Source organism: Ischnura elegans, chromosome 12 (genome assembly GCF_921293095.1).
Source record: "Ischnura elegans chromosome 12, ioIscEleg1.1, whole genome shotgun sequence".
Lineage (NCBI taxonomy): Eukaryota > Metazoa > Arthropoda > Insecta > Odonata > Coenagrionidae > Ischnura > Ischnura elegans.
This window is the reverse complement of record NC_060257.1, coordinates 93,062,545-93,089,030: the sequence shown is the minus strand read 5'-3', so window position 1 is coordinate 93,089,030 and position 26,486 is coordinate 93,062,545. Positions and strand designations below refer to the sequence as shown.

Genomic DNA, 26,486 nt, shown 5'->3' with positions numbered 1-26,486 from the left:
ATATCAAACTCCACAACAATGAATTCACAACTTTTTGGGTCCCTTAAATTTAGTCACAGAGATGTGTTCACTAATTATTAATAAAATAGTTAAGAAAAAAAGTAAAAATAAGCAAATACAAGCAAAAGATTACTTTAAAATATATGTAAATACAAAAGGAAGAAATTTGCTGCTAAAAAATCATTTGACTTGCCAGCAGGGCGGATTGATTTAACTCATAATTAAATTTCTGAATGGAATCAATTGATGATGATAGCGAAGAATGATAAAACCAATGGTTAATGAATTTAAGATGAGCTTCGTGAGATGCACACTATTTCCCTGAGAATAAAATTGTAAGAATGGAATCAAGATAAATTATTGAAATCACTAAGTTCTTCACATTATTTAGTTGCGGGTGGACATGAACATTCTCATTTAATTCATCTATAATCTTGAATTTTCCAACATTTGTTTCAACAAGTCTTTTTGGATTACCGAGCTAAAGTTAAAAACATAAAAATGCGTCACTATTTCATTTGAACAGAGATTTTAATGATAAATATGATAACGGAAGAGATATACCCCTCTTATAAATGTGAGTGAAAACCTCACATCCTTCTCAGCCTCAACTGAATGGCGATCATGAGCATCAACACTTCCCACTGATTTAAACGATCAGACAGATAGATGGCCCATGTCTAATAATGCAATGTGGATTGAATCACCTGGGTTGAAGAGGATGACGGCTCTCAAGCAGCCCAGTTCAGTCTTGTCCATGTGCATCTCTCGCATCTTGGCCACAAGCTCCGTGAGGACACGATCAAAGATGGATCCGACTCCCGCTTGGTGCGCCGAGTTCCTGTGCACCGTGAGTCCTGTGGCCAGCACTATCCCGTCTTTGACCTCGACCGAGCGATGCGAGAACGCAGCTATCAGCAATTCATTCCAGCCTGGAAAAAAGCAGTTTGGAGAGAACGCTCAACTACACAATTTCCACTCTTCTCAATGCTTCACTGAAAGGCAGCAACATGCACACGACATAATCAATCTAGACTAACCAATCTGTCAAACACAAAAACTATTTTTGAATAAATGGCAGCGAAAACTTTGCTATGCCCGACCAAATTTATTTGAAAGCAGTTATGACTTGGATTCTCCTGAGGCACACAAGCAATATGTAGAATGCAAATAAATTTTAAGTGGAGTAAAAAAGTTTTCACTTCCATTTATTCAAAAATTCTAAGCAAATTCCACCAAGTTTAGCCCAACACAATCAATAAAAAACCTAACTCAGTTGGGACGAGGAGGGTGCGGAGGAGAGTGGAAGTCAGGAGCATTGCATCTGCACTCGCACCAATTGGAGTTTAGTCTTTTGGGATTTCCAGTTAGCTAGCTAACTAACACCACAGATAGGATGAAATTGTTGGTGACTGGTGAACCATTCTGGATCAAGTCCTAAGGCTGAAGAAATTAAGGGTGAAAATATTTTTTAAAATCTTCGATGAGTGCGTGAGCAGTGATGATTTCATACTCTGCACCAACACATTTTTCCGTATTATACTTTCTTTATAATATGAGAGCACTCCTAAATAGTATTTGCCTACTACACCACAGGTGTCACAATTATACTTTTCATTTACTGGCTAGCATAAAAGATAATTCTATCGACCCCACATTATTTTCAACAGTTTAAACATTCAAACTGATAGCGTTTGCATATTTTTTGGCCTTGGCAGAAGGACCATGATTACAGCATTTATTTAAATTCAATTTATGGGATAATTTTCTATTTGCAAAAATAATTTCAGCGACATATTTAGCAGATTATGTGAATGCCACAGCAAAAATGGCTTATTTCCCATGAAATAAAGAAAATTAAGCTTTCAATAAATAGTGCCAACAACAGGAAAGAAGCAAGGATTATCACTCCCCATTTTATATTCTCTTTATTTTTCTACATAAAGAATGCATTGCACGCAGAAAAGAAGATACGATGATCCTTCTTAGAAACCCAAAAAAATGCAACCATAGTCCTTCTCGTAGTTCCTTGTTGTCATATTAATATTATTATTACTATGCTAATTAATATGACAGTGTTTAAATTAAGCTTAATTCACACAATCACTTTTCCTGTCTCTCCCAGTGGATGGACCACCACAGTGACAGCTATCATTTTCCGAGTACAGCAGACTCCCGATTATATGGCTGCGGATAATTGATGCTGCAAATAATTTGTCAACCAGTTTCATACTCCTTCAATCTTTTCCGTGATTATAATAAAAATTAAATCAGATGCAAAAACACCATTTTAAAGCATGCCATACCTTACCAGACTTATTATTTTCCATTCGAAAAACAAAATGTGTAATTATTTTCACTTGGTGAAAAGGAATGTTTCAAGTTTGCTTGGATCTGTGCTGGATTAGCATTGCAATGAGAGACGATGAGTGGTGAGAGAAAACCCTTGATTAATCTTAGAAGATTGGTGTGTGCACACGTGTTTTTCCAAGGAGAAGGTATTCCAATCAAAGGGTAGTTTCCTCCATCAAAGAAAACGAAAGGCATTGACTGCGATTCGTTACCCACCACAGACCATTCGTTATTAGTGTATTCATAAGATACAGGTTACTTGGTTTTACAAATCCCAGTTTAGACAAATGTTAATGGTCAATTTTAACCTCATTTGAAAAAGCGCCCATGCGATGCCACTCCACGTGACTTCTTACTTAGCCATCGCATTTCAGCTTTTTTTCACTTTTCATTTAATTGCAAAAAAATAGATATCGCCATTTAAAAACCTAAAAGCGTGAAATACGCACTCCATGAGCAATAATCTTTCGATTTAGGCAGTTACAAAAAAATAAGAAACCATCCTATTGTACATTAAGAAAAATGATATCAACGATTTTTAAATGCATATGTAATGCTCACATAACAAATGTGCCATGGGCTCACATGTATGAGGTTGAATGTAGCGCAAGGGAAGAGGAGATTTCATCGCACTCAGACATGCGACCACTCGAGATCAAACTGGAGAAAGGAAGAAAGAAGCGAAGGCAGCCGTGGAAGCAGAGACAAGAAGCAAGTGGAGATGGCATGATTCACGGCCAGGCGCTCGCTTGGGTAGAAAGATCGCTGGAGGGAATGGAGCAGTGGGAAAACAAGTACAATGACATTATCTCTTCGAGTCCCACTCAAGATGAATGCTAACCCCCGATATCAGGGTTTTTCTGTCTACCATTGCACAGTTGTCATCATCCTTTTTCTGTTAGGTGTTCCTATCCCTTTCTTTCCCTCTCCACAGAATTATAATCTTGTACATCTGCACTTATGATGTTGTACAAATGAACAAAGGAGTAAAATAGCATATAGTTTGATACATATTTATGAAAATTACATGAAATTAATGAGAAATTTTGGATTACCCATGCTGCCTGACTAATCACACTGACTCTCCCTCTCCATTAGAATATAATCAGGAGTTTGCTGTACTTAAATCACAGTTAGCACTGGGTCAGTCGTCAGCAACTGACATGCACGATACAGATCTATTGAGTGATTCATTGATGAACGGGATCACTCAAACGAATGATGCAATATTTTTGGATTTTCGCGACAGAAAATGTTCGTCATCCATTTCCGACCGAATGATGATGGTTAAAATGTCTGTCATCAGTCACCAGCAACCAACGATGGTTGTCAGTCACTCATGACTGTTACTGGTAGCCATTGGCAGCCAAAGTCAGTTGTAATATTGATATTGGTACAGACCAATCATGTACACCAAATTGATCACAATTGACATCAGTCCCAAATGACATCAGTCGTGTGTGACAAGGGCAGTGATCGACAATCGACCATTTTTGAGAGTGACTCCAGTGAACCACATCTCTGAAATGACCAACTTGCCCCACTACAGATCACAATCATTCTCACAGCCCATTCCTCCATGATTCGGACTTCCCAAAAAGTTTACAAAACTAATTTGACTGCAGTGGTCTTAAAACATCTCCTTGAGATGCTTGGACTTTAATGGCCAAATGACAACTTCAGGAATGACGAGACAATGTGTGCTTTGTGACAAGAGTGAGTGAGCCCCACAAGTAATGCTGGAGAAATCACCCCACAATCGGTCAACATTCAATGGCCATCCGTTGGAAGGGACAGGCAAAATGATTGCGTGATTTGATGGGAAGTAGAGGCCCGCAAACGGTCACAGACCAAATGTCAGCAAACTGAGGCAGCCACCAGAACTATCGCCCACAAGCACCCCCAAGTAGACCCTATAGACCCCAAGCGTTGTCCCCATGCTCCCCCTTTCCTTCTGAAAGGGATTGTTTGAAACAGTTTAAGGCATAGAGCCAAATGCAAGGTAGAAATGTAAACGCTAGACGAACAGCCATGGTTGGCTGCCTCTTCAATACAAGGCCAAAGGCCTGAATGGGAAGAGTTTGGGTTTTGGGTTCGCTTACAGGCCTCTAGTAGGGAGCAATAATGAGATGAAATGATCTTACCTGCCCTGAGTAACAGAACTTGGTCCTCCAGCGGCAGCGAGGTAAAGTGCGGAATGTGTTTGGCCCACTCCACTAGTTGGAACAGCTGTTTGTTGGTTGCCTGACAAATGTTTGTTACAGGGTTTTGCTGTATAACATAAAAATGTACTAGCATCAACATAATTAAAGATGTGCCTACTCTTTAATAGGAAATCTCTTTTCTCTTTCTTTTGATTGCATTTCAAGTGAGAAGGAAGTAGCTGATATTAGAGGAAGGCATAAATGAGAGAAGGGGAGGGGGACATAGCCCTCGGAAGCACAATCAACATCAACAACAATGTCGAGGAGAGCACCCTCGCGTCGTCCACTCACCTCGAACTCCGTTTGGCTCTCTATCTTACACTCCACCCTCTTCTCTGCCTCGAGGATTCGCTCCAGGGGCATGTCGCACGCAAAGCCCGAGTTGCCCGAGATGCCCCCGCCCCCACTGCCTCCCCCACCGCCACTCGTCGACTCCACCTCCCCGTCGCCACCCTTCTCCTTCCGCTGCCTCTCCTCCTGCAACGCAGACACAATCAGACACCATTTCGGAAGGAGGGTTCCCATCGACCAACAGCTACGTAAACTCAGCAATGAATCAAAAACAAAGGGCACCATCCTAATATAGTACACACAGCCATCAGTCACTTTCCACAATCCTTCCTGGTTTAAAGGACTGCTTCAAAAACCACTCAAGACAGAAATAAATAGACATTTTTAGGAAACAAGATATGTAGTCCTTTACTATAAATTCAATAATCCATAAAATTTGTTTTAGCCATCAAGGCATTATCAAGCACACTGCAACTAAAGGATAAGGCAATGACAAAATGGCAGAAACTAGGTTTGTTCCTTTCTGTTGTTCTGGTTTGGTTCTTTGCTTCAGTTGTGGCTTTCGTTTCTTAATTACACACATACATTAGCTCCATTTTCAACAGCTAAAGACATTTTTTTGCCTGAATGTTCAGCATATCAACGATGTAATCAACGACATACCATAGATAATCTAAAGAACAATAAAATAATCCAAAAGACATCAGTTCTTGGCAAAGGTTTTCATTCCAGTTCTTTCTTAAACTCATAGATACTCTAAATTAAAGCTTGCTAAAGTAAATTTGTTTGCCTTCAATTTAAGTTGTCCTTAAAAATAAAATGAGAAATGGAGGCCATTTCCTGTGTTAAAAACCAATTTTAAAAAAATTATTAAGATAAAACAGATAATAATTTATCAAGAAATATGACTCCAAAGATTTTAGTAGTTTGAATAAAATGGACCACAGATTGCTGAATGCTGATCATAGAGCAATACTCAGCTTGCACTATAAGTAAAGAGCAGTAAGTCACCAAGAAAACATATCATCATGATTTCCTTCACATAATTTCAGTAAAAGACACAGTATTTTAGTATTTTCCGATGAAAAATGATGTGATGATTTTGTGTCTGAGGGATTACTGGAGCAATAGCCCATGCTTCAGTTTTTGCTAACTTCATCACTACACCAACATTTCATGCATCACATTCTGTTGAAGCTTCATTTATAATTCTACAGAACAAATTTTTACGTGAAGAATAACATATGAATGCAGAAGTGGAATACTGGAAAGAATGAAAAAAAAAAGAATTGCCAGTCAACACACTGAAAGATTCCGTGATGCTGAAAACGGTCTATTTTGCATGACCCTCTTGTTCGTCCTAGGCCGTAACAAACAGGTAACAAAGTAATCCTCATCGAACTCCATTTTATACTTCATTAGAGTCCTCCTCAAAATCTACCTTTGTGTCTACATTTCATTAGAGTCCTCATAATCCATTTTTGAATTCATCAAGACATCATTCCATGAAGTGAATTCGCGGGCCATTGATTTTGTCCCATTGAACCATTTTGTACTGAGGCTTACTCCAGCAAGTGCGTTGCGGTTACAACAGATGGCGGTCACATTGCAGACCATGCAAAATATTTTTATTTTTAAATAAATTTTCATTATAAATGTAATTTTTATGGTTTAAACAGAACTTAGGGGCTTGATTAAATAATTACTCAAACAATGTGTGCTGCACGAGCCTCTGCTTGCACTGCAGGATCATGTAAAGTGGTTGCATTTTTACTAAAATTCACTGTTCCACTACTATAAATGTAGAGGAGTATCAGTCATAATTTTTTTGTGAGATACTTGTGTGTGTATTAAGAGCATTCTGTTAAATTTCTACTAGTTTACCTTCAGTCCCTTTTTTGTTATTGACCTGCGAAAATAGATGCTGAAAGGATATAGGCATTGTTTGACAAGCTCTAGAAAAAAATGTGTGCATTCTCAGTGCAAAAACTTATAATGGAAGTAGTTTTTTAAGTATTCAACTCAGAATTAACATTTTATTATTGAGTCTCGTTTCCTTCATAAAAATTTATGGCATTAAAAAGTTAGTATTGACAAATTTTTCCCGAGTTTTTGCGGAAAGATTTTGACTGACTGTATTTTATGATAGACAAATTTAAAAAATGGTTTCCAAATGTTCTCTTTATGATGAACACACTGGTTTTTTTAATTACTCTGATATCTTTTAAAATAGCTTTGAAATTAAACTTTATGCAAACCATGTTTTTCATCAAAATTTTGCCCAGTCTGCCCTTTTAAAAACGGGTGCCAAAAAAAGTATGGCTTGTAAATTTTTTCAAATGGTGTTTTGTGATTGTCTACTTGTAGGGAACCAATGATAAAAAAATCATGATAAATAAAAATGTTGAGCGACAAATTTTCTTTCATATTGGGTGATTTGAAATGGAATGACCCTTCTGCATTCTCATCGTACACTCCAAAAACAAACACACCATGAATCTTCTATTTCAATATGTATTAACCCCTTGCAGTTGAAATGATGAATTGCCAAGCTCGTCATGAACTCCCGATGCCAAATGTCACAATGACTCAAAAGATTTTCATGACTTTAACAATACCACTATAGGGGAAAAATATGAATGTTTTGAAAATTTTAACGATGTTAAACATCCGTAATGTACATAAAGAACTCATGTTTCATGAAATAAGATGTATTGTAAGGAATAAAATGATTTTATATGAGTAGTGATAGCTGTGTTCACGACGTTCTCACGGGAAGAAGGTTCGTTCAGGAACAATATCAAGTACCGTATATCTCCGAATATAGTCCCCCCCCCCCCAATTTTGAGACCTCAGTTTTGGGAAAAATTTTAAAATGTAAAGGAAGGCAATTTTTCTGTGGTTAGCAAGTTAAGATTCTAGATTCGATAAAAACTATTATTTTCTGTGAAGATTAAGAACAAATCTGTTCACATATTTTCCATCACAACAAAATAACTATACCTAAAACATGTTGTGATCCATTGCATGTATCAGTAATTTATAGTTCCTTAACCAGATGTAATGAAGAAATGAGAAATTTTTTTAAGTATCCAAGGCTATTGTATTTTTTAAACCTTCACAAATTATTAATATTTTTTATTTCCAAATGACTACAGACAATGTCAATATATAAGCTTTAACTTAAAGCCCATAAACAGTATTGCATTTGGCCCTGAAACTTCCTTAGATCCAGTGTAACACACCCATCAAGTTATCACAAATCCAAGTGACCTGAAGAATTTAGGAAATCTAAATAAAATTGTGTTGAATAAATTATAAATATTATAAAAATATTGCTATCAAATGCCTGCTAAGCAAAACAATTAAACTACAGGACTTAAAAATATCAAAGTAATAAAATTAAGAAATAAACTTTTTCCAACAAACATTAAAACTGAAAAAAAATTATATCAATTTTCAATGCCTCGTCGCGAATCATTGCATAAGTTACACAAAGAGCTTCTGCTCTGCATTTGCGCACAAATTCGACGATATTTTCCTCTAATTCTTTGAATCTGCTGCATCGAGACCCCCGAAATGACTTCCGCGATGTATTAGCGCTTTGCTAGCGCTGTAAATACTATGATTTACGGCGTATTCTGCAACGGCTATTTTTAAATTGGCATCGAAACTCCGTCTTTGAAGGCCTCTAATCTGCGGCAGGATTGATCCTCATCTTTCTACTTGATCCATCACCTCACTGTTGAACGTAAAATTATTTTTAATAAAGAAAATATCGCGGAAATAATTGCGAAACGTTATGCGACGTAATTTATCGATCCTATTTACCCTGACGAATTGAAGATATTCCTCAATAAATTGATTACACTTTCGATGCTGAGTCGCTGTATTTCGATCAAATGCAGTAATGCCGGCGCTTCTGGTTTAAAGTCGTCGATTATTGCGCCTTTTCAGAAACAAATGCATCACCTATTGCGCATTCTTGTTCTGTGAAGGCGGTAAGTGGTAAGGGCAGTGGTTGTAAACACGAACCGCACGGGCACATGGACGTTAAGTAGCTACGGACGCAATGAAATGCTAAATCGTCACGAAAGGTTCACTTTATCTCTTTATTTTTCGCAATTATTTAAATCGTGTAATTATTAAATGAGCGACGGTTACATATACTATTGATTCAATTCTAGTGTTCGATTAATGTAATGATAGTGTGTGTTTAGTTTTCATTTTAATTATTTACTGTTTTGCGTCATTAAGTGATCAGTGTCGATTGAATTATTCTAACAATACTTTTCCATGAAAAATTAGCGGCTACCCGATGGATTCCGTGAAAACGCATATTCGATATGCTATTTGAATCGGAATAATCGTATCTTTACAACATTTGTGGTAAAAATTGTCTTAATTTCCGGTAAAACGTGGCAGTATTTACTAATATCTCCGATTATAATCCTCATAAATATACTCAAATAGAAAGACTACGAGAACATTAGCCATTATGCCGTTATTTATTACTTTATGGTCACCTTTAGTATGCTAAATTGGATTACACTCGATTATAGTCCCCCCCCCCTTACTTTTCCGCGGCCATTTTTGGAAAAAAAGGGGGAACTATATTCGGAGATATACGGTAATAATCACTTTTGTTCTACGTTGATTACAAGCTACAAAATATCATTTCATTAGCTACCATTCCATTTAAAAAGAGTCACTGAAGAAATGAATAAGAGGTCAGGAGCACGATAGTCCGAAAGTAAATTGAAGTGGATGGGGTTGAGATGGACCGAATAAATTCCCTCACAATTTCCCCAATACATAAATGCCAATCCGTGCTCCCTCCAATGAGTACGCTCACTTTCACATTTGGATCGGTCAGATGTTTGGTAATCACAACCAGTATTAGTGCCCAAATTATTGAAAAACAGCAGCTCACCTCTTCCCACATCATGATTCAATGACTCAATTAAAAATTTTGGTTTTTGAGGCTATCCGTTAAGTCGTGATGCATGGTTGGGTGAAAAAACTGGTAATTTGTCTCCTCTCATTTAAAAGATAAAGCGAGGAAAGAAACAATAACATTATTCATTTCACAAAATATTCAACCTGTGATAAATTGCTGAGAAATCATTTCAAACTATTTTACAAATTACAATGCCTTTACAAAATCAATAAACTCATTAGGTAATTATTTCTTGGTCTGATGATGAGAATATTCAGTTTGAAACCATGCGCACCTAGCATTTTGAACACCTTAATCTTTTAAGCTAATCTTGCTCTGAAGTAAAGATTTTTTTCCAAATATGGAAGCTTAAAACTTGAGGACAGACTATTTTCAGAAATGAGTTAAATACCACTCCATGGATAAATTATTTCAGCAAGAAAATTCATCTTTTTTGTAACTTGCGATGAACAACACATGAAATTCACTTTGCTCAAAATATTCACATATCACGTAAAGCTTCTTTTCCTCACCACAAAAAATGTAACATGCAAGCATTGCACAAAGGCAAATACAACAGGTAGAATTAGAATGAAAGCCATTTAAAAACTGTGCTCATTAACTAGCAGGCACACTGTGATTTGTGGTAGTGCTACCACCTCCCTAACAACACTAACTCAGCCGAGATAAAGACACATAGAGTGTTAATAGTACCAGCATTAATGATTTCTAATTGTGTTGGAAGTCATCGTAGTAAAGTGTCAACCAGAAATTAAATACCATCTAAAATTTGGAATCCAGTCATGCTTCCACTGAGCAGTAATTATTAATCTTCATGGATAATTTTCTGTCAGGAATGTAACAATGTTCTCACCAACAGAATTAACAACTCTATGGACCCACAAGAGGAGTGTCGATAGTCCAGAACTCATGATTCAATCAAATTTTGTAGACTATCAGCCCAGTGGATGTTACCCAAGATATGTGGCTATATGACCAATAGTTTAAACCAAAAAAGCATTCAAACAATTGCTGCTAAACAAATGATATCCCTTCCAAAAGAGCCTTTTTCACAGATGTTGTTGTGGCTAAAGACCCAATCACTGGTGATGTGCGGAAGACTCCAGCACTGTGCCCACAGCACCAGCGACAATCCAGAGAAGAGATCTTCGAGGAATGGATATCAATAGAGCAGCATTTGCTCAAATAACCTTTTTGCAACAGCTTTGGTTAAATAACCTTATATGCTGGGCAAAAATCACAGTTGTGATTAACAAGTTAAAAATTAATCATTAAAAATGTTTTACAATTTTAATTAATCATTACTTTTTCATAAAAGTAACTTGTAACTTTTTGCTGAGATTAACTTGCATTTTAATTAGTCAATATTTTTTGGCAACTTTCACAACCCCAGTTTTTATTAGAGGATAGCATTAGAGGGATTGCAAGTCTACAAAGTATGATTTCAGTGATTCGGCAGTGGTGATTTCTTTCTCAGAATGATGACTGTATTACCCATAAAAATATGCATTAATTTATTTAATTACTTCTCTCCCTAGTTCAATCCAGTCCTGCGAGGTGCTCACCTGCACAGCTTCTCGTTTCATCCCCATGGCTAGGCACTTCTGATAACGGCAGTACTGGCATCGGTTGCGTTGCCTCTTGTCCACTATACAGTTCCTCTCCTCTCGACATGCGTAAGACAAGTCCTTCCTCACTGTCCTTTTGAAGAAACCTTTGCAACCCTCACAACTGCCAAAAAAAGTTGTTTCAACATTCTGATTAGGCACACCAGCGCATGGGCACAAAGTGAACACCACACGATTAATTAGACTTTTGTAAGTAAACTTATTTCTTTGGTATTTTCCATGAATTTTTGTACTACTTCCAGAGACATTTCCCGTTTGCATTAGAAGGATCCTCAGAGTGAATGACTGATTGCGATTGCTGTGGGAATGAGGCTGCTTGTGGAGGGGTTTAAATTTGTAAATCAAGCGTTTCCAGCATCAGGTGCTCGTGTTGCTTTAAATTATTCTGATGTTTTTGGACTTCCAATTTCCCCCCTGACCAGAAGGGTTTTTAAGTCTTTTCTTTTGATAAAACTTTTATGCTACACGAATAAAACTGAAGACCCCCAGCAGCACGTTCAACGATGACAAAGTGATCAACATATTTTAATCTGATTTGCGTCTGCTACTGTTCTCCTATTCCGACACAAAAATGTGGAAAATGACAAAATAAATGTTTCTTTTTAATCAATGGTCCATGAAAGACTCAATTAATTAGCAATTAGACTTCAATCATAAAATTGGGACATCCCTTAAAGCGCAACACAGATATGCATCCTACAAACAATATAAAATAGAAGATAGAAATCTAAAAAAACTGGATTTTCAACAAACTTAGCAACCATCTATGATGAGAAGAATATGCATGCACTAACCCGAAAACATCCAGTCTCAGAGACTCTTTGATACTAAAATTTTATCGACACTCAACTGGATATGCCTGCCATTGGATACATTTGATTGCACCCAAACACTAACTCTCTAGCCTTAATTCTTCTCCACTATGAAAGCAAAAATCTATGCTGGACTTGCAACAAAATATGCAGGGAGAAAATAAGCCAGATTGAAAATTGGGTCCATGAAAGACAATTGCTATAGAATCAACAAGATTGCAAGGATGCCGACTAAGTTAACAGTGACAATAATGACATCCACTCACCTCCAGTCAATTGAACTACAGTTCATGGATGCTAACAAATAGGTACCTATGTGCACACACATTTTTATAGTGAACACATTAAAAATTAAGGTATAGACAATTTAGGACTGAGAATAATAATGGATTTTATAAGTTTCATTACATATTCTGGTATAGTAGACCCTTTCTTTACTATATATTAATCCCTTCCAGAGGACTATTCCATGTTATACTGAGGCTGCATCATTTCCGCATGAGGAATCAGTTCAAAGAGCAAGAGCGCATGCTATGTTAACAAAGTTTTTTTGCCAACAAATAAGGATTAGAACTGCATAATTGATGACTTACCATTCAAGTAGAAAAAATCGGTGATATTTCTGTATTTAAAGGGCGAGCGACTTATCAGCTCAGATCAACAATCACAAAGTCTGCTTGTGTTGTCATGGCTCATAAATGAGAGAACTGGGTTCGAGTCCAGGGGAGGCGGAAAAAGCGTGAGTGGTGGAATTGGCAGCGAAAGAATCAAGCGAACAGAGTGAGGCCTCCCAAGAGGAAAATGAAAAGGGACAGTGGAAGGACTTTCACCAAACCCATGGGGGTGCCGTTGACGAAAATGTACTCGCCTAGGTCGAGAAAAAGGCTTCCTCGCACAGTTAGCAACAAAACAAACAGACTATAAGACCAAACCATCACCAAGTGGGGGCCAACTATACAAGAAGTTTCAAGAGCCTCTGCCTGATGCTATATTTCAACATCACTAATCAGAAACAGCCATTACTCGAGGATGAACTTCTTTACTGATGTTGATTGAGACAAGGTGATAAATTGACACACAAACTTATGTAATATACCATTCCGATGATTTACACTTTGAATCATTCTTAAGTAAGGAAAATTAAAAACAGCTATCGTGTTGTTAGATCATCACGATTGAAATTTCCAATTTTGACCATTGGGTCATTTCATCTCAAATCAGGTAGATACATAGTGCAAAATAATGTCAGGAGGCTGTCACCGATTTCTCCATAAGTTACCCTTGTGAAAGCGGTATCCTTATGATGAATTATGATCACTTTATTTCAGCTCAGAACTGAACCGTTATAAAGTTACCATCCTTTGAAAATTGAAGAGTCAGGCCTCCAAATAAATAATAAAAATCACATAAATGCTAATAACTAAGCAACCATGGCACATAAAGCAGTGCTGTTTGATATTTCCTTGATATTAAACTTTTGCATTTTCCACATGACGAACCATCTCAATTTAGACAAAAATAACGGCTCATCCACCGTTTCCAGTGAGTAGCAGAGGGTGTTTGCACGCATTTGACGCCATGGGAGTACCCAAGATTGAACTTGCTTTCAGGCAGGGGATGTAACCAATGATTCAGGAATGAACTTGTTCTATTGCAGGAAAACACAAGAGTCCATTAGGAAATAAACTTTTAATTCTGGGCTATGCACGATACAACGCATGGCGTAGTCCCGCCAACAACTGCCGGGCGTGCCCCGTCCTCACATGTCTTATCCTTGGGACAGGGCTACCACCCTGGATACAACAACTCCCCTCCACTAAAATAACCCTTTACAAACATGAAAATTAAATACATGAAAACATAAGATACATTACATAAGAAAATCATTCAAATATTTTGGTGGCTGCCTTTTTCGTGATGGGCGACTCAAGGGAGTAGAACAAGGCTTAGCCAATACAGGGCTTCTAGGCAAGGGTTCATGAGTATTCTCATGGGTAGCAGATCCTGGACTGTCTGACTCGGAAATATCATTTTGGGGAAGTGGGATTTTAGCAACCTCCTCGGTATTGACATTAGCAGGTGGGGTAAACTCATTTCTCTTATCTTCACAGGACACAATTCTTGGACGAAGGAATTGAAGGGAGACATTTTTTTTTAGTTTCCCATCACACAAGACATCAAAGGACTTGGCACTCACTTGCTTTACTATTGTCGCAGGTTTCCATTGTTTTACATTGTGTTTAACACCCTGTGTCCACACCGTATCACCCTCTTTCAATTCCGGTAATTTAGTGTTATGTTTGGAGGCCACCTTCTCATTACAGGAAGTCACCCGGTCTTCCACAATGCTCATTGGATTTAATAGGGACAACTTTGTTCTAAGCTTCCTCCCCAGGAATAACTCTGCAGGTTCTATCTTAGTTACAGTGTGTGGCGTCGTACGATAAGCCATTAGGAATTTGTTAATCCTACGCTGCAAGGACAATACTTCACATGATTTATCAAGCACCGATTTCTTTAGAGCCTGTTTTACATGCTGCACAGTTTTCTCTGCCTGACCATTTGCTCTTGGTAAGTATGGGGGAGAAAACAGATGTTTGGCACCCATACTAGTAAGAAACTCACTAATTTCTTGGGACTGAAAAGGTGGGCCATTATCGGAGACAAACACTTTAAACAACCCATATGCAGCTGTCATGGACTCAAGTTTTTCAATTACTGCAGAAGAACTTGTTTCCTTCATAATTGCAACAATCGGCCACTTAGAATAAGCATCTACCACAATAAGCAATGTCTTATTTTCTACATAACAAAAGTCGGCATGAACTCTCTCCCACTTAGATTTTGGCCATGCCCAAGGAGAAAATGGTATTTGAGGAAGTGAGTTTTGGACCTGTTGACATGGCTCACAAGAAGCTACCATAATTTCAATGTCCTGGTCAAGAGTGGGCCAATAGACATAACCACGAGCAAGTGCTTTCATTTTACTCATTCCTGGGTGTTGATCATGCAACAAATTTAAGACATCACGTTGTAGAGCTTTTGGGATACAAACTTTCGAACCATAGGTGACACACTGGTTATTAATAGAGAGTTCTAACTGTCTCTTAAAGTAAGGTTGTAACCGCAGATCATCACATTTAGAGGGCCAGCCATGCTGGATGTACATCCGTACTTTTAATAAATCAGGATCTTTTTCTGTGGCTAGCACAATCAACTGGGCATTCAAAGGTACACCTAATGTCTTAACTAAACATATTACATTTTCAGGAGACTCCACTGGTGTATCATCTGCCAATGGAAGTCTGCTTAAAACATCAGCATGAGGGATATTTATCCCTTTTTTATACACAATCTTAAATCTGTAGCCATGCAGTAATACTGCCCAACGCTGAAGACGTGCAGCAGCGAGGGGCTTGACACCAGTCTTTGACCCAAAAATTATTGTGAGAGAACTGTGGTCAGTAACCAGTTCAAATTCTCTCCCCCAAAGAAATTTGTTAAAATGGGTGACACCAAAAATTACTGCTGCAGCCTCTCTCTCCACTTGAGCATAATTGCGTTCGGTGGAGGTAAAAGTTTTTGAGGCAAAGCCCACTGGGCGCTCTTCCCCTGAAGGGAGAATGTGAGATAGAACTGCCCCAGCCCCAACTTGAGAGGCATCACAAGTTAGTCTAATAGGTAACTTAAGGGAATAAGGAATAAGTACCTGGCTACTACTAAGGGCTGTCTTACATTTTGCAAAGGCTTCCTTTTGTTCTTTACCCCAAGACCAAGGGAAATCTTTCTTCAATAGTTTATTTAAGGGTTCCATAAAAGTAGATGCATCTGGGAGGAATTTATAATAGAATTTGACAGCTCCTAGGAAACTACTCAACTCAGACACATTTGAAGGCGCACCCATATTCACAATAGCCTTAACCTTAGATTCTTCAACATGTAACCCATGAGAATCTAGCACATGACCTAAAAATATGACTCTGTTAACAAAAAATTCACACTTAGGTACGTTAATGACAATGTTATGTTGGGCCAATCGCCCTAATACCTGTTTTAAAACAGAGGAACAGTCACACCAATTTTCAGCATAAATAAGAATATCATCAAGATACACAAATAAGTTAGGAATACCCTGTAAGATTTTTTCAACGGTTTGCTGGAAAATAGCGGGCGCAGAAGCTATCCCATACAGCATTCTCTTTACTTTAAAACAACCTACATGGGTGCTCAAAGTTAATATAGATTGTGATTCTTTACCAACGGCTAACTGTAGATATGCCTGAGAAAGATCAATTTTACAGAAACACTCACCTTTTAGTAAAGACAAATCGTCTATCAGTGGTAGTGGGTAATGATCCATACTCAGACAACGGTTTACTGAACAACTGTAATCCCCACAGATTCTCACCTCGCCATTGGATTTCGGGACCACTACAATTGGAGTACCCCACTGTGTGTTGGTCGTGGGCTCCAAAATCCCTTGTTCAACCATTTTTTCCAACTCTTTTCTTACCTTGTCTCGCAATGGAATAGGCACTTGTCTATGAGATACAAAAACTGGTACAGAATCTGGTTTCAATACAATCTGGGCGACATAACCCTTGATTAGCCCAGGCTTTCCAGAGAATACAGAAGGGAACTCTTTCTTAAGATCCTCTAACACAGTTTTACCATTGGCAACCACATTTACAGCTTTCTTTGGAAAAAGACTGTACCAATTTATAGGAAGCACTTCTAGCCACGGAAGACCCATCAAGCAACGAAACTTCCCTTTGTGCACAACCAGAGGTAACACATATTCAATTCCTTCAAACATAACATTAACCTGACATTCGCCGAGTAATGATAAGGGGGCACTGGAACAATTGTATAACCTAGAGGTGGGCGTCAACTTCAAGTGGCTTAAATGTTTCTTATAAATATCTTCTCCTACACAGGATGCATCTGCGGCCGAATCTATTTGCATAGTTACAGGTGCACCATTAATCTGAACAGTCAACGTGCGCCGATTTCGTTGGGTTCCCTGCACTTGATGCAACTGCAACAACCCCACATACCTGTGGCAGTCTTCGTCACTAGATTCCTCTGGTGTCTGTTCTAGCACGGATTTTACCATCTTTTTCATTTTGAACTTATCTTTACTCTTTTGACGGCAGAATTTCACTGAATGCCCGTCCTTGCCACAATGGGTACACTTCAAAGGCTTGTCACATGAGTTAGCATAGTGAGGCCCTCCACAATTAAAACATTTCACAATGTTCTTTGGTGATAATGGCTTACAGTGAGGTTGAGATCTCTTATTAATTACCGAAACTGAGGCAGGACTATCCCCAGTGCTTTTGGCGTATTCCGCAGATCCTTCCATATAGCACGCTTTGGCCACGAATCTCTTAAAAGGAACATTTTCGCCAGCCAATTTAGTGGTTATTTCTTCACTATTAAGACCATACAGAAATTGGTCAATTAATCTATCTTCCATACTGTTCCCAAAATCACAGGTGGCAGCCAACTTCTTTAACGCCAGGGCATACTCCGAAAAACTTTCATTGGGTTCTCGAACACGACGTTGAAAGATCAGCCTCTCAGCACGAAAGAAGCGCACCGGTGTAAATATGGTCTTAAGCTCCTCCACTAATTGTTCGTAAGTCAGCTGGTCCGGTGTGAGAGGGTGAAGATTCACAGCTAGCTTCTCCAATGCTGCCCCTCCTATGTGACCAATTAAGAAATCCTTCTTGCCGAGATCCTCAACAGGAGGACGTAATGTCCTCATATAGCTGTTTAGGCGCAGAAGGTAGGTCGAGATGCTCTCGACACTTTGATCAAAAACTCCTATACTCATATTTAGGCAATAGGTCCGTGAAGATACAGAATGGCACGTACCACAGGCGCGGTCGACCGATCAGTTTTTTTTTTCCCGAAACTCACGTAAAGCCTCAACCACACGACACATAACCCACGACAGTATCGGACTCCAAATATCCCGTCCTCGTCGCCAAATTGTTCTATTGCAGGAAAACACAAGAGTCCATTAGGAAATAAACTTTTAATTCTGGGCTATGCACGATACAACGCATGGCGTAGTCCCGCCAACAACTGCCGGGCGTGCCCCGTCCTCACATGTCTTATCCTTGGGACAGGGCTACCACCCTGGATACAACAGAACTTTTTACCCATTATTCATGCTGAGAAGAATGAATCTTTATTTTTCCCCTCAAAGGCATGCAATGTTGGTGTACAAGAAATTGCATTTGGTAGAAGTCATGAATTACTTAGACATGCCTTAAAACAAAAAGAATAAAAATACTACCTTTTTTATTTTTTTAATTGATAGCAGAACATTTGAACTACCGACTGAAAATTTTAAGGCCTAGATAATGTGGCCTCTTCAGTAATATATTGTTAAATAATTACTAATTTTTATTGTTTAAACAGGTCCTATTTGTTTAGCACTACTTCGACTTACTTAAAATTAAGTCAGAATGTGTTGAAATGCATTTTCTTCAAAATGAATTGGTTATGGCTATATAATGTGCCATGGTTCCTTAATTATTAGCATTTATGTGATTTTTCATTTTTTACTCGTAGGCCTGACTCACCAATGTTCAAAGGATACTGACTTTAAATCAGTTCAGTTCTGAGTTGAAACAGTGATCATAATTCATCATAAGGATGCTGCTTTGACATATTTATAACTTTTTGAGAAATCGGTGATGGTCACCTGACACCCCTCCGCCTGATTAGAGATGAAATCCCCCTATTGTTTATACAATCTGCTGGCAAGTGTAAATGCAAGAGGTGTGCAGTTTCACTCACCTGTACACGCCATAGTGCTTGCCACTGGCACGATCCCCACAGATGGAGCAGAGGTGCTTGGAGCCACCGAGAGGGTGGTTTGGTGGATAGGGTGAGGGGGGGCCCCCCCCTCCCGACGAACTCCCCCCCACACTCTGCACGGGCCTGAGGACCAAACAACAAATGATATGCACGTATACGTACATGTATAATCCACACACACACCAACCTAACACACTACATACCACTCTCTCATTTCTTTCTGATTACGGGCAGCACTTCAGCAAGGCAATTGTCAAGTCAATTTTTTTGAATTCTCAATGACATTTACATAAGCACTTAGCTGACTTCTAAGAAGGGACTTCAGAAATAGTAAAAGCAACCTACCACAGTGCTTTTGCAATGGTGATCATAAAATATATGATAAAATTATGCTTATAGCAAAGATAACAGCTGGATTATTACTAGACCTAACTTCAATTCCTTCTTAAAAGAACTTTTGTTATTATTTATTGTACTTTCGAAGCGTTAGTGAACAGGGCTTGGCAAGGTAATGTATAATTTTGATTGCCTATGTACGGCTGGGTAAGATGATTTTTTAAGTTAACCTTTGAAGTTTTGATAATTTTTAATATTCCTGAGGCATATATTTATTATTTAAGCAGCGTTAAAGGCTATCAGGGGTGAGATTTCACCTGGAATATAGCTACGGAAGCCCTTGAGATTTTTCATGCATACTAGTTGTCAATATTTTTGACACTTGGTAGTGTCAGCGTGGTTAGTTTTCAAGGTTGTCTATCCCTCTCTTCAAAAGAACGTCAAGAACAGCCATTGATAGATTCATAATTACCCTTTTGCTTTGCCAAACTCATTCAAGTATTCATTAAGAAAATTCCAACGGCATATTTAGTGTGATCTGCTCTACATACAAGTCCCACAATTCCATTCCCTCCAATTGACAGAGGAGGTTTCACACTGCAACTGCAACAACACTCACGTCGGCCCGTTGGGTCCCCGATTGAACCCAGGACTTGCAGGGCCGGCTGGCTCGTGCTTCATTTCAGGGGGAGACCCAGGCCCCGAAGGAGAATGTCCACCGCTGTCTAGCCCAGACCCTGTGATTGCAAAAAAACAGAGTTCAATTAACATTCAGCCATTCAACAATACATCCACCTTTGATAAGTTTGTCAGACTAGCATCACATTCTCACATTGCAATGATTGATAGGGATAAGACTCTGAGTATGTCAATACTCTCTACAGCAAACACTAGGGACTTTTTTTTAAACCTCCGATCGCTTGGCAAAAACACCATACAAGCAACAGGCGGGTACTGCATGGAGAGGGCAACTGCGCGACTTCCGTACCTCACGCTCAAGTCATTTCTGGCAGTAAGTCGTTAGTTTAAGGTTAGTCTCATTAATTACACTGCCTCAATTGATCCTCCCACCACGTGTGCACTGCAGAGGGACAGCCCAATGGCTTCAGCATTGATATTTCTTGACCTCAATGCCGATAAAAGAGAATTCTTTTTAATGCACTTAGGCTAGAGTGTAAAACATTAATCCATTCAAAACCATTGTCCATTGCCACTCAAAACAAAAGAAGAGACATGCTGACAAGTGTTCTGATACTACATGACAAATCCCTAAAACGAAGAAGGGAAGTGTTTTCAAACGGGCAATGAACTTCTGGGCACATGCAAAATTCATTGGAAGTCACTGGAGCCAACACCCTATGAAGGAGGTATAGGAAAGCTTGTGCACGGGCACTACAAATTCCTCAATGGCCAAGGCGATTATGTCAAAAGGATACCACATGTAGGCTCAACATTTAGCGATGAAATAATTTTTAATCAATCACTTCGTGTTCTGTTCGTAACCCACCAAAGGTTGGAAAAAAACAGCCCTTCTCATGCATGGCTTCCCAGTCGCAAATACACTCATGCATTCATTCTCACGGTTACGCAAGAAACTACTCCTTGTTGGAACACACAAAAAAAATAAATCAATAAAAACCTAATGAACTGTTTATGGAATCATTGCTAAGTTATCTGTCAACTTTTATTCCCTAAAAATTTTACATTGAAAGATTCAAAATTAACTTCAGCTAATTTTATTTAATTATTATTAATAAATTAAATTTGGATAATCAGTTCGAATTTGGGCAAGAAGATTGTGCAATAGACAGGGGAAAATAAAATGGTATCTTAGAATGCAATAAAACACAGTACATAGATGAGCAAGAATTCGATGAATAGGCCCAGACGAATACATCCACACAGAAGTGGAGTGGATTGGAGAGTCCAGTTCTGAAACACACCCACAAAAATACACGAGACCACTCAAAGTGGTGTTATAGGCCGTTCCATTTGGATATACTACAAGATAAGCTGTTCGTTTTCTGACTTCCAGTTGCCTGATGAATCTTACATTCTACATATTCAACTGTAAAAGTAATTGTGAATTCTTTATTTAAAGTAAGGTTTGCAATAAAGTATTAATAATTATAAAATCTTCCATACATTTATAATAAAAAACAAAAGAATTGTGGGGTTGTATGCAGACAACCCTTTCCCTTGGGCTACAACCTTGTCGCGGTGGAAAGGCATGAGCGTTCCTATGACCCCTAGAGCTGCACTGGCGGGATTAATTCTAAATTATTCCCGGCAGGGCCACCCATGCCAGATAGGTCGAAGGGTAGGAGCCAGACGAAAGGTAGTCCACGTGATGGTGTCACGTAAAAAACACTGTTGGAATGGAAGTGGGAAACCCTACCAACTATCTCTCCCCTGAACACATGGAGTACAACCAAATGAGCCTCGGAATCTCATCGCCCGGGACCCGTCCACAAAGGGCGGGTGTCGGGCACGGCAGCGAGGTCGGCAAGGTCCTCGGGGTCGCCAACATGCGAAATCCTTGCAGAGACTTATCATCATCACCATCAGCAGCAGCAGCAATGAAGAAAGAAGAAAAGAAGACCAAGAAGATGGAGAAGAAGAAGTCGGCTGTAAATGTGGGGACGTGGAATGTGAGGACTATGATGAGGGCGGGGAAATTAGAAAATATAAAAAGGGAAATGGATAAAGGGAGGATAGACATCTTAGGATTATGCGAGGTGAGGTGGAGGGATGGGGGGGACTATTGGAGTGATGGGTATAGGGTTATATATAGTGGAGGGGAAGAAAGCCAGCGGGGAGTAGCTTTAGTACTAAACGGGAAGATGGGTAAGCGTGTGGTAGGTATAGACCAGGTAAGGGATAGGATTCTGGTGGTAGAAATTGAGGCGCGGCCCACCAACCTTGTGGTGGTCCAAGTTTACATGCCCACTAGCAATCATAGGGAGGAAGAAGTAGAAGAGGTGTATGAACAGCTCGAGGAAATAATTAGAGACACGCCGGGTAAGAAAAATCTGGTAGTAATGGGGGACTGGAACGCCTCAGTCAGGGAAGGCAGGGATGGAAACGAAATAGGAGATTTTGGTCTAGGAAAACGGAACGACAGGGGAGAGAAAGCAACAGAATTTTGTAGGAGAAACAAATTATTCATCACAAACACGTGGTTCAATCATCATAAAGGGAGAAGGTACACGTGGAAAAGTCCAGGGGATGCGGGGAGATATCAAATAGACTACATTATGGTAAGACAGAGGTTTAGGAATAGTGTGAAAAACTCGCGCAGCTTCCCTGCAGCGGATGCGGATTTGGACCAAAATCTAGTGCTCATGAAATGCAACGTAAGATTCAAAAGACTTATATGAGTTAGGAAGACGAAGAAATGGAACGTAGAAGCCCTGAAAGGGAGTACGAGGAGAGAATATCAGGAACTAGTGGACATTAGTATGCGGGACATTGACAGCACCAAGACTGTTGAGGAAAGATGGGATAATATTAAAACGGGAATAGTCAAAGCGACGGAGAAGTCAATTGGTTACGTTGACAGTAGAAGGATAAAGAAGCCGTGGATAACGGAGGCAATGGTAAAAGAAATGGAGGAGAGAAGGAAGTGGAAGAACGTGGACACAGAACACGGCAAAAGAATGTATAGGGAATTGAATAATCGATTACGACGTGAAACTAAGAGGGCAAGGGAGGCTTGGTGGAAAACACAATGTGAGGAAATGGAAAAGTTCCAGAAGGATGGAGAGTACGTTGTACGCCAAAGTTAAGTCGCTATCGGGCGGCAAAAGAGGACAAGCCATGTCTAAAATTAAGGCTAAGGATGGGAGGATGCTAACCGAGCGAGCAGAGGTACAGGGTAGGTGGAAGGAATACGTGGAGGACCTGTATGACGGAACGAACAGACCAGAGAGATTGACTCTAGAGGAGGAAAGTGCAGTGGGGGAGGATAATCTTGGACCGGAGATATTAGATTCGGAAATAGAGAGAGCAATTCGTGATATGAAGGCTAGGAAAGCAGTAGGCGTGGACAATATCCCGTGTGAGCTTCTGAAGAATCTAGGGAAGGAAGGTAAGAAAAGGTTTTTCCAACTAGTGCGCAGGATGTATGAGGAGGGTTGTTGGCCGGAAGATTTCGTGAAGACGGTTTTAATTCCGCTTCCGAAAAAGAAGAAAGCTGTGGAATGCGGAGATTATAGGACTATCAGCCTAATATCGCATGCGGCAAAAGTGGTACTGAGGATATTGAACAAACGAATGGAGGCGTGGGCAAACGAATATTTGGGCGAAGATCAGTTTGGTTTTAGGAAAGGGAAGTCAACTCGTGATGCAATAGCAATAATGAGGTCCCTCGTGGAGAGGAGGCTAGAATATGACCAGGACGTATATGCGTGTTTTGTGGATTTTGAAAAAGCGTTTGATAGGGTGAACTGGGTGAAGTTAATGGATATTCTCAAGAGAATGGGTGTAGATTGGAGGGATAGACGACTGATTCGTAATCTTTACATGGCCCAGACTGCGCAAGTGAGGATAGCGGACGGAGAATCTGGGTGGGCAAGCATTGGCCGAGGTGTGAGGCAAGGCTGTCCTCTATCGCCGCTGCTCTTTAACGTGTACGCTGACGAGATGGTAAGGGAAGCGTGGGATGAGTTAGAAGCTGGGATAAAAGTGGGAGGAATGATGTTCAAATCAGTGAGATTCGCGGATGACCAAGCGTTGATCAGCCAGTCAGCGAGGGGGCTTCAGGCTCTAGTGGATGCATTATACGAACGTTGCGAGGAGTATGGGATGAGGATTAATCACAAGAAAACTAAGGTTATGCGGTTTTGTAAAGCATCACGAGCGAGGAATGTGAGACTCAAGATAAAGGTGGGTGGTTAAAAACTTGAGCAGGTTGAGCAATTCAACTATTTAGGCAGTACGTTAGAGGAAAACGGATACAGTAGTAAGGACATCAGGAAGAGAATAGCATTAGCGAAGGAGGCGTTCATGAACAGGAAGGAGCTTCTGAGAGGATCGCTGTGTAAGAGTTTAAAGAAAAGGTTAGAGAAGAGTTTGATTTGGAGTGTAGCTCTCTACGGTGTGGAAACGTGGACACTGAGGAAAGAAGACGAGAGAAGATTGGAGGCATTCGAGATGTGGGTATGGAGAAGAATGGAAAGGGTGAAATGGACGGAGAGGAAAAGGAACGACGAAGTGCTGGATATGGTTGGCGAGGAGAGACAGCTTTTAGATGAGATACGCAGGAGACAGAAGGTATGGATGGAGTTAGTGCTTAGTGGTGAGGGGATGCTGAAAATGGTTGTAATGTGTAAAGTGCGTCCGGGAAGGTTGGAGGTCGAAGAGCAGGTGGGAGAAGTTAATGTATAAAAAAAAATATATATATATATAGCTTTTATTAGTACAATATATATATATATATATTATGTATTGAAATAATGTAAAGAGATTATTAATTGAAACTATGTATATGTATGTTCTTTTTGGGACTTCAATCCACTAACTTTATTTCTTTTGTTCTTCGGTATCGTCTCGCGTGTCCCAAAATGGGGGAGCATTGAGGCCAGCCACTTACGTTACGTGTGTGATGTGTGTTAATGTGTTTTCTTTGTTTTCTTTTATGTGTTTGTGGAGCATGAATGTTGAGAGGAGAGGGAGATGAATTGGAAGTTTACAGGCATGCCGCAGGACTGCAGCGAAGAGATTGGTCCTCTCTGAGGGCAGTCTTGAGGAAGATCGCCACTTTACTTCTGCGGCTGACCACGGCGGAGTAACTTGGACGACGGGCGGCCAGCGGTCCAACTGCGATGCCAGTTTAAAGACCCGCGCGTAAGGAGAAGAGCGCGCGCGGGCCGAGCAGACGACAAATTGTGTCGTCAGCTACGCGGTGTTGAGAAAAAAAACGGCAACACTGTGGGTGCTAGGTAGTCGGCGAGGCGAAGGAGATCGCTCTCTCGGTCTGCAACCTTCCCGCTGGACGCACCTAACTGGAACTCTCCTGACGTGAATTAATTCTCAGTGTTGAAGCATGGACTTAGGAGTATGTGGGTTGTATGATTGTGTGTGTGTTAGCGTAAGGTATGTGGCTGTTGATTTTATTTTGGCTTAAAGGGGAAAGATCAATTTATTGTTGTAATTTTGGGGGCACCCATATTTGGGACTATTCAGTGGACATTTGTCTCCAATTTATTTATTCATGTGTGTGAGGTTCGTCGAGTGCAGGGGTATTTGTGATGTTTTGGGGGTCAGTGGATTGGAGTCGTTAGTGTGGATCAGGGAAAATCTTATCTTGTTTAATGGAATTGTCATTTTGTAGAAGACCCAAAAGGTGCAATTGTCAAATAAATGCCCAAGTTGTGGTACGATTTGTTTTATAGAAATGATTCTCTTTTTTTTGGTTTATTGATCCCTTGCGTGAGGTGTCCCAGACGAATCCTCGTGGTTCTTTTAGTTTTAATTAAATGATTTCTCCACTGCTAGCTAGTCGCGAGCAAATTTATGTAACGTGGAACTACCCTCGTCTTTTGGGTTCTGAGATTTAGCATGGGTAGTTGTAAGAGGGTTACAAATGGCGTTACATGGTGTTGGAGGGTAGAATGTTAGGGAAACGAGGGAGGGGAAGGAAAAGAATAGGATTTTTAGATAGATTGAAAGAGAGTAAGCCTTACAGTGAATTAAAGAAGGCAGTGCTGGAAGGAAAGGGAGGCTCCCAGATCGCTTCTCGAATACTCCATGGAAACCTACCTTAAACGGTAGAATACTATATATAATAATGCGGACAACTTTGATGTTATCTTGGTGTGTGATAATTCATGAGGATTGAGAAGGTGTATCGAAGTAGAATGACTAGAAAGTGTGGTAGCATTTTTACATTTGTGAACTGGAAAATAAATACGCACCAAGAATTGCATTCTGTTGTGAAGAATGAACTCGCTGACACAGAGTGTCTCTATCACTACGAATTCATGGACATTTAGCACTAATGATGACTACATGAGCTGGACAAGAGCATTTTACTTCAACAGATTTTCAGCAGAGGCATGGGTGTACC

The 26,486-nt window shown here is 39.7% G+C and overlaps 1 protein-coding gene across 5 annotated transcripts in view; it reads right to left on the bottom strand.

The window, feature by feature from the left end:
- The window catches only part of LOC124169706 (retinoic acid receptor RXR-alpha-B-like), an 80,652-nt gene that overhangs the window by 10,193 nt on the left and 43,973 nt on the right, over nt 1–26,486 (bottom strand). For 3 of the 5 annotated variants that reach the window (XM_046548394.1, XM_046548390.1, XM_046548393.1), the window contains exons 2-7: nt 20,037–20,154; nt 19,061–19,204; nt 11,334–11,538; nt 4,848–5,033; nt 4,497–4,623; nt 708–932 (exon numbers count right to left, since the gene is read on the bottom strand). In XM_046548394.1, coding sequence (XP_046404350.1) covers nt 708–932; nt 4,497–4,623; nt 4,848–5,033; nt 11,334–11,538; nt 19,061–19,204; nt 20,037–20,154 — 1,005 coding nt within the window. The remainder of the gene's footprint in view (nt 1–707; nt 933–4,496; nt 4,624–4,847; nt 5,034–11,333; nt 11,539–19,060; nt 19,205–20,036; nt 20,155–26,486) is intronic. The other 2 variants (XM_046548391.1, XM_046548392.1) reach the window with 2 other exon arrangements.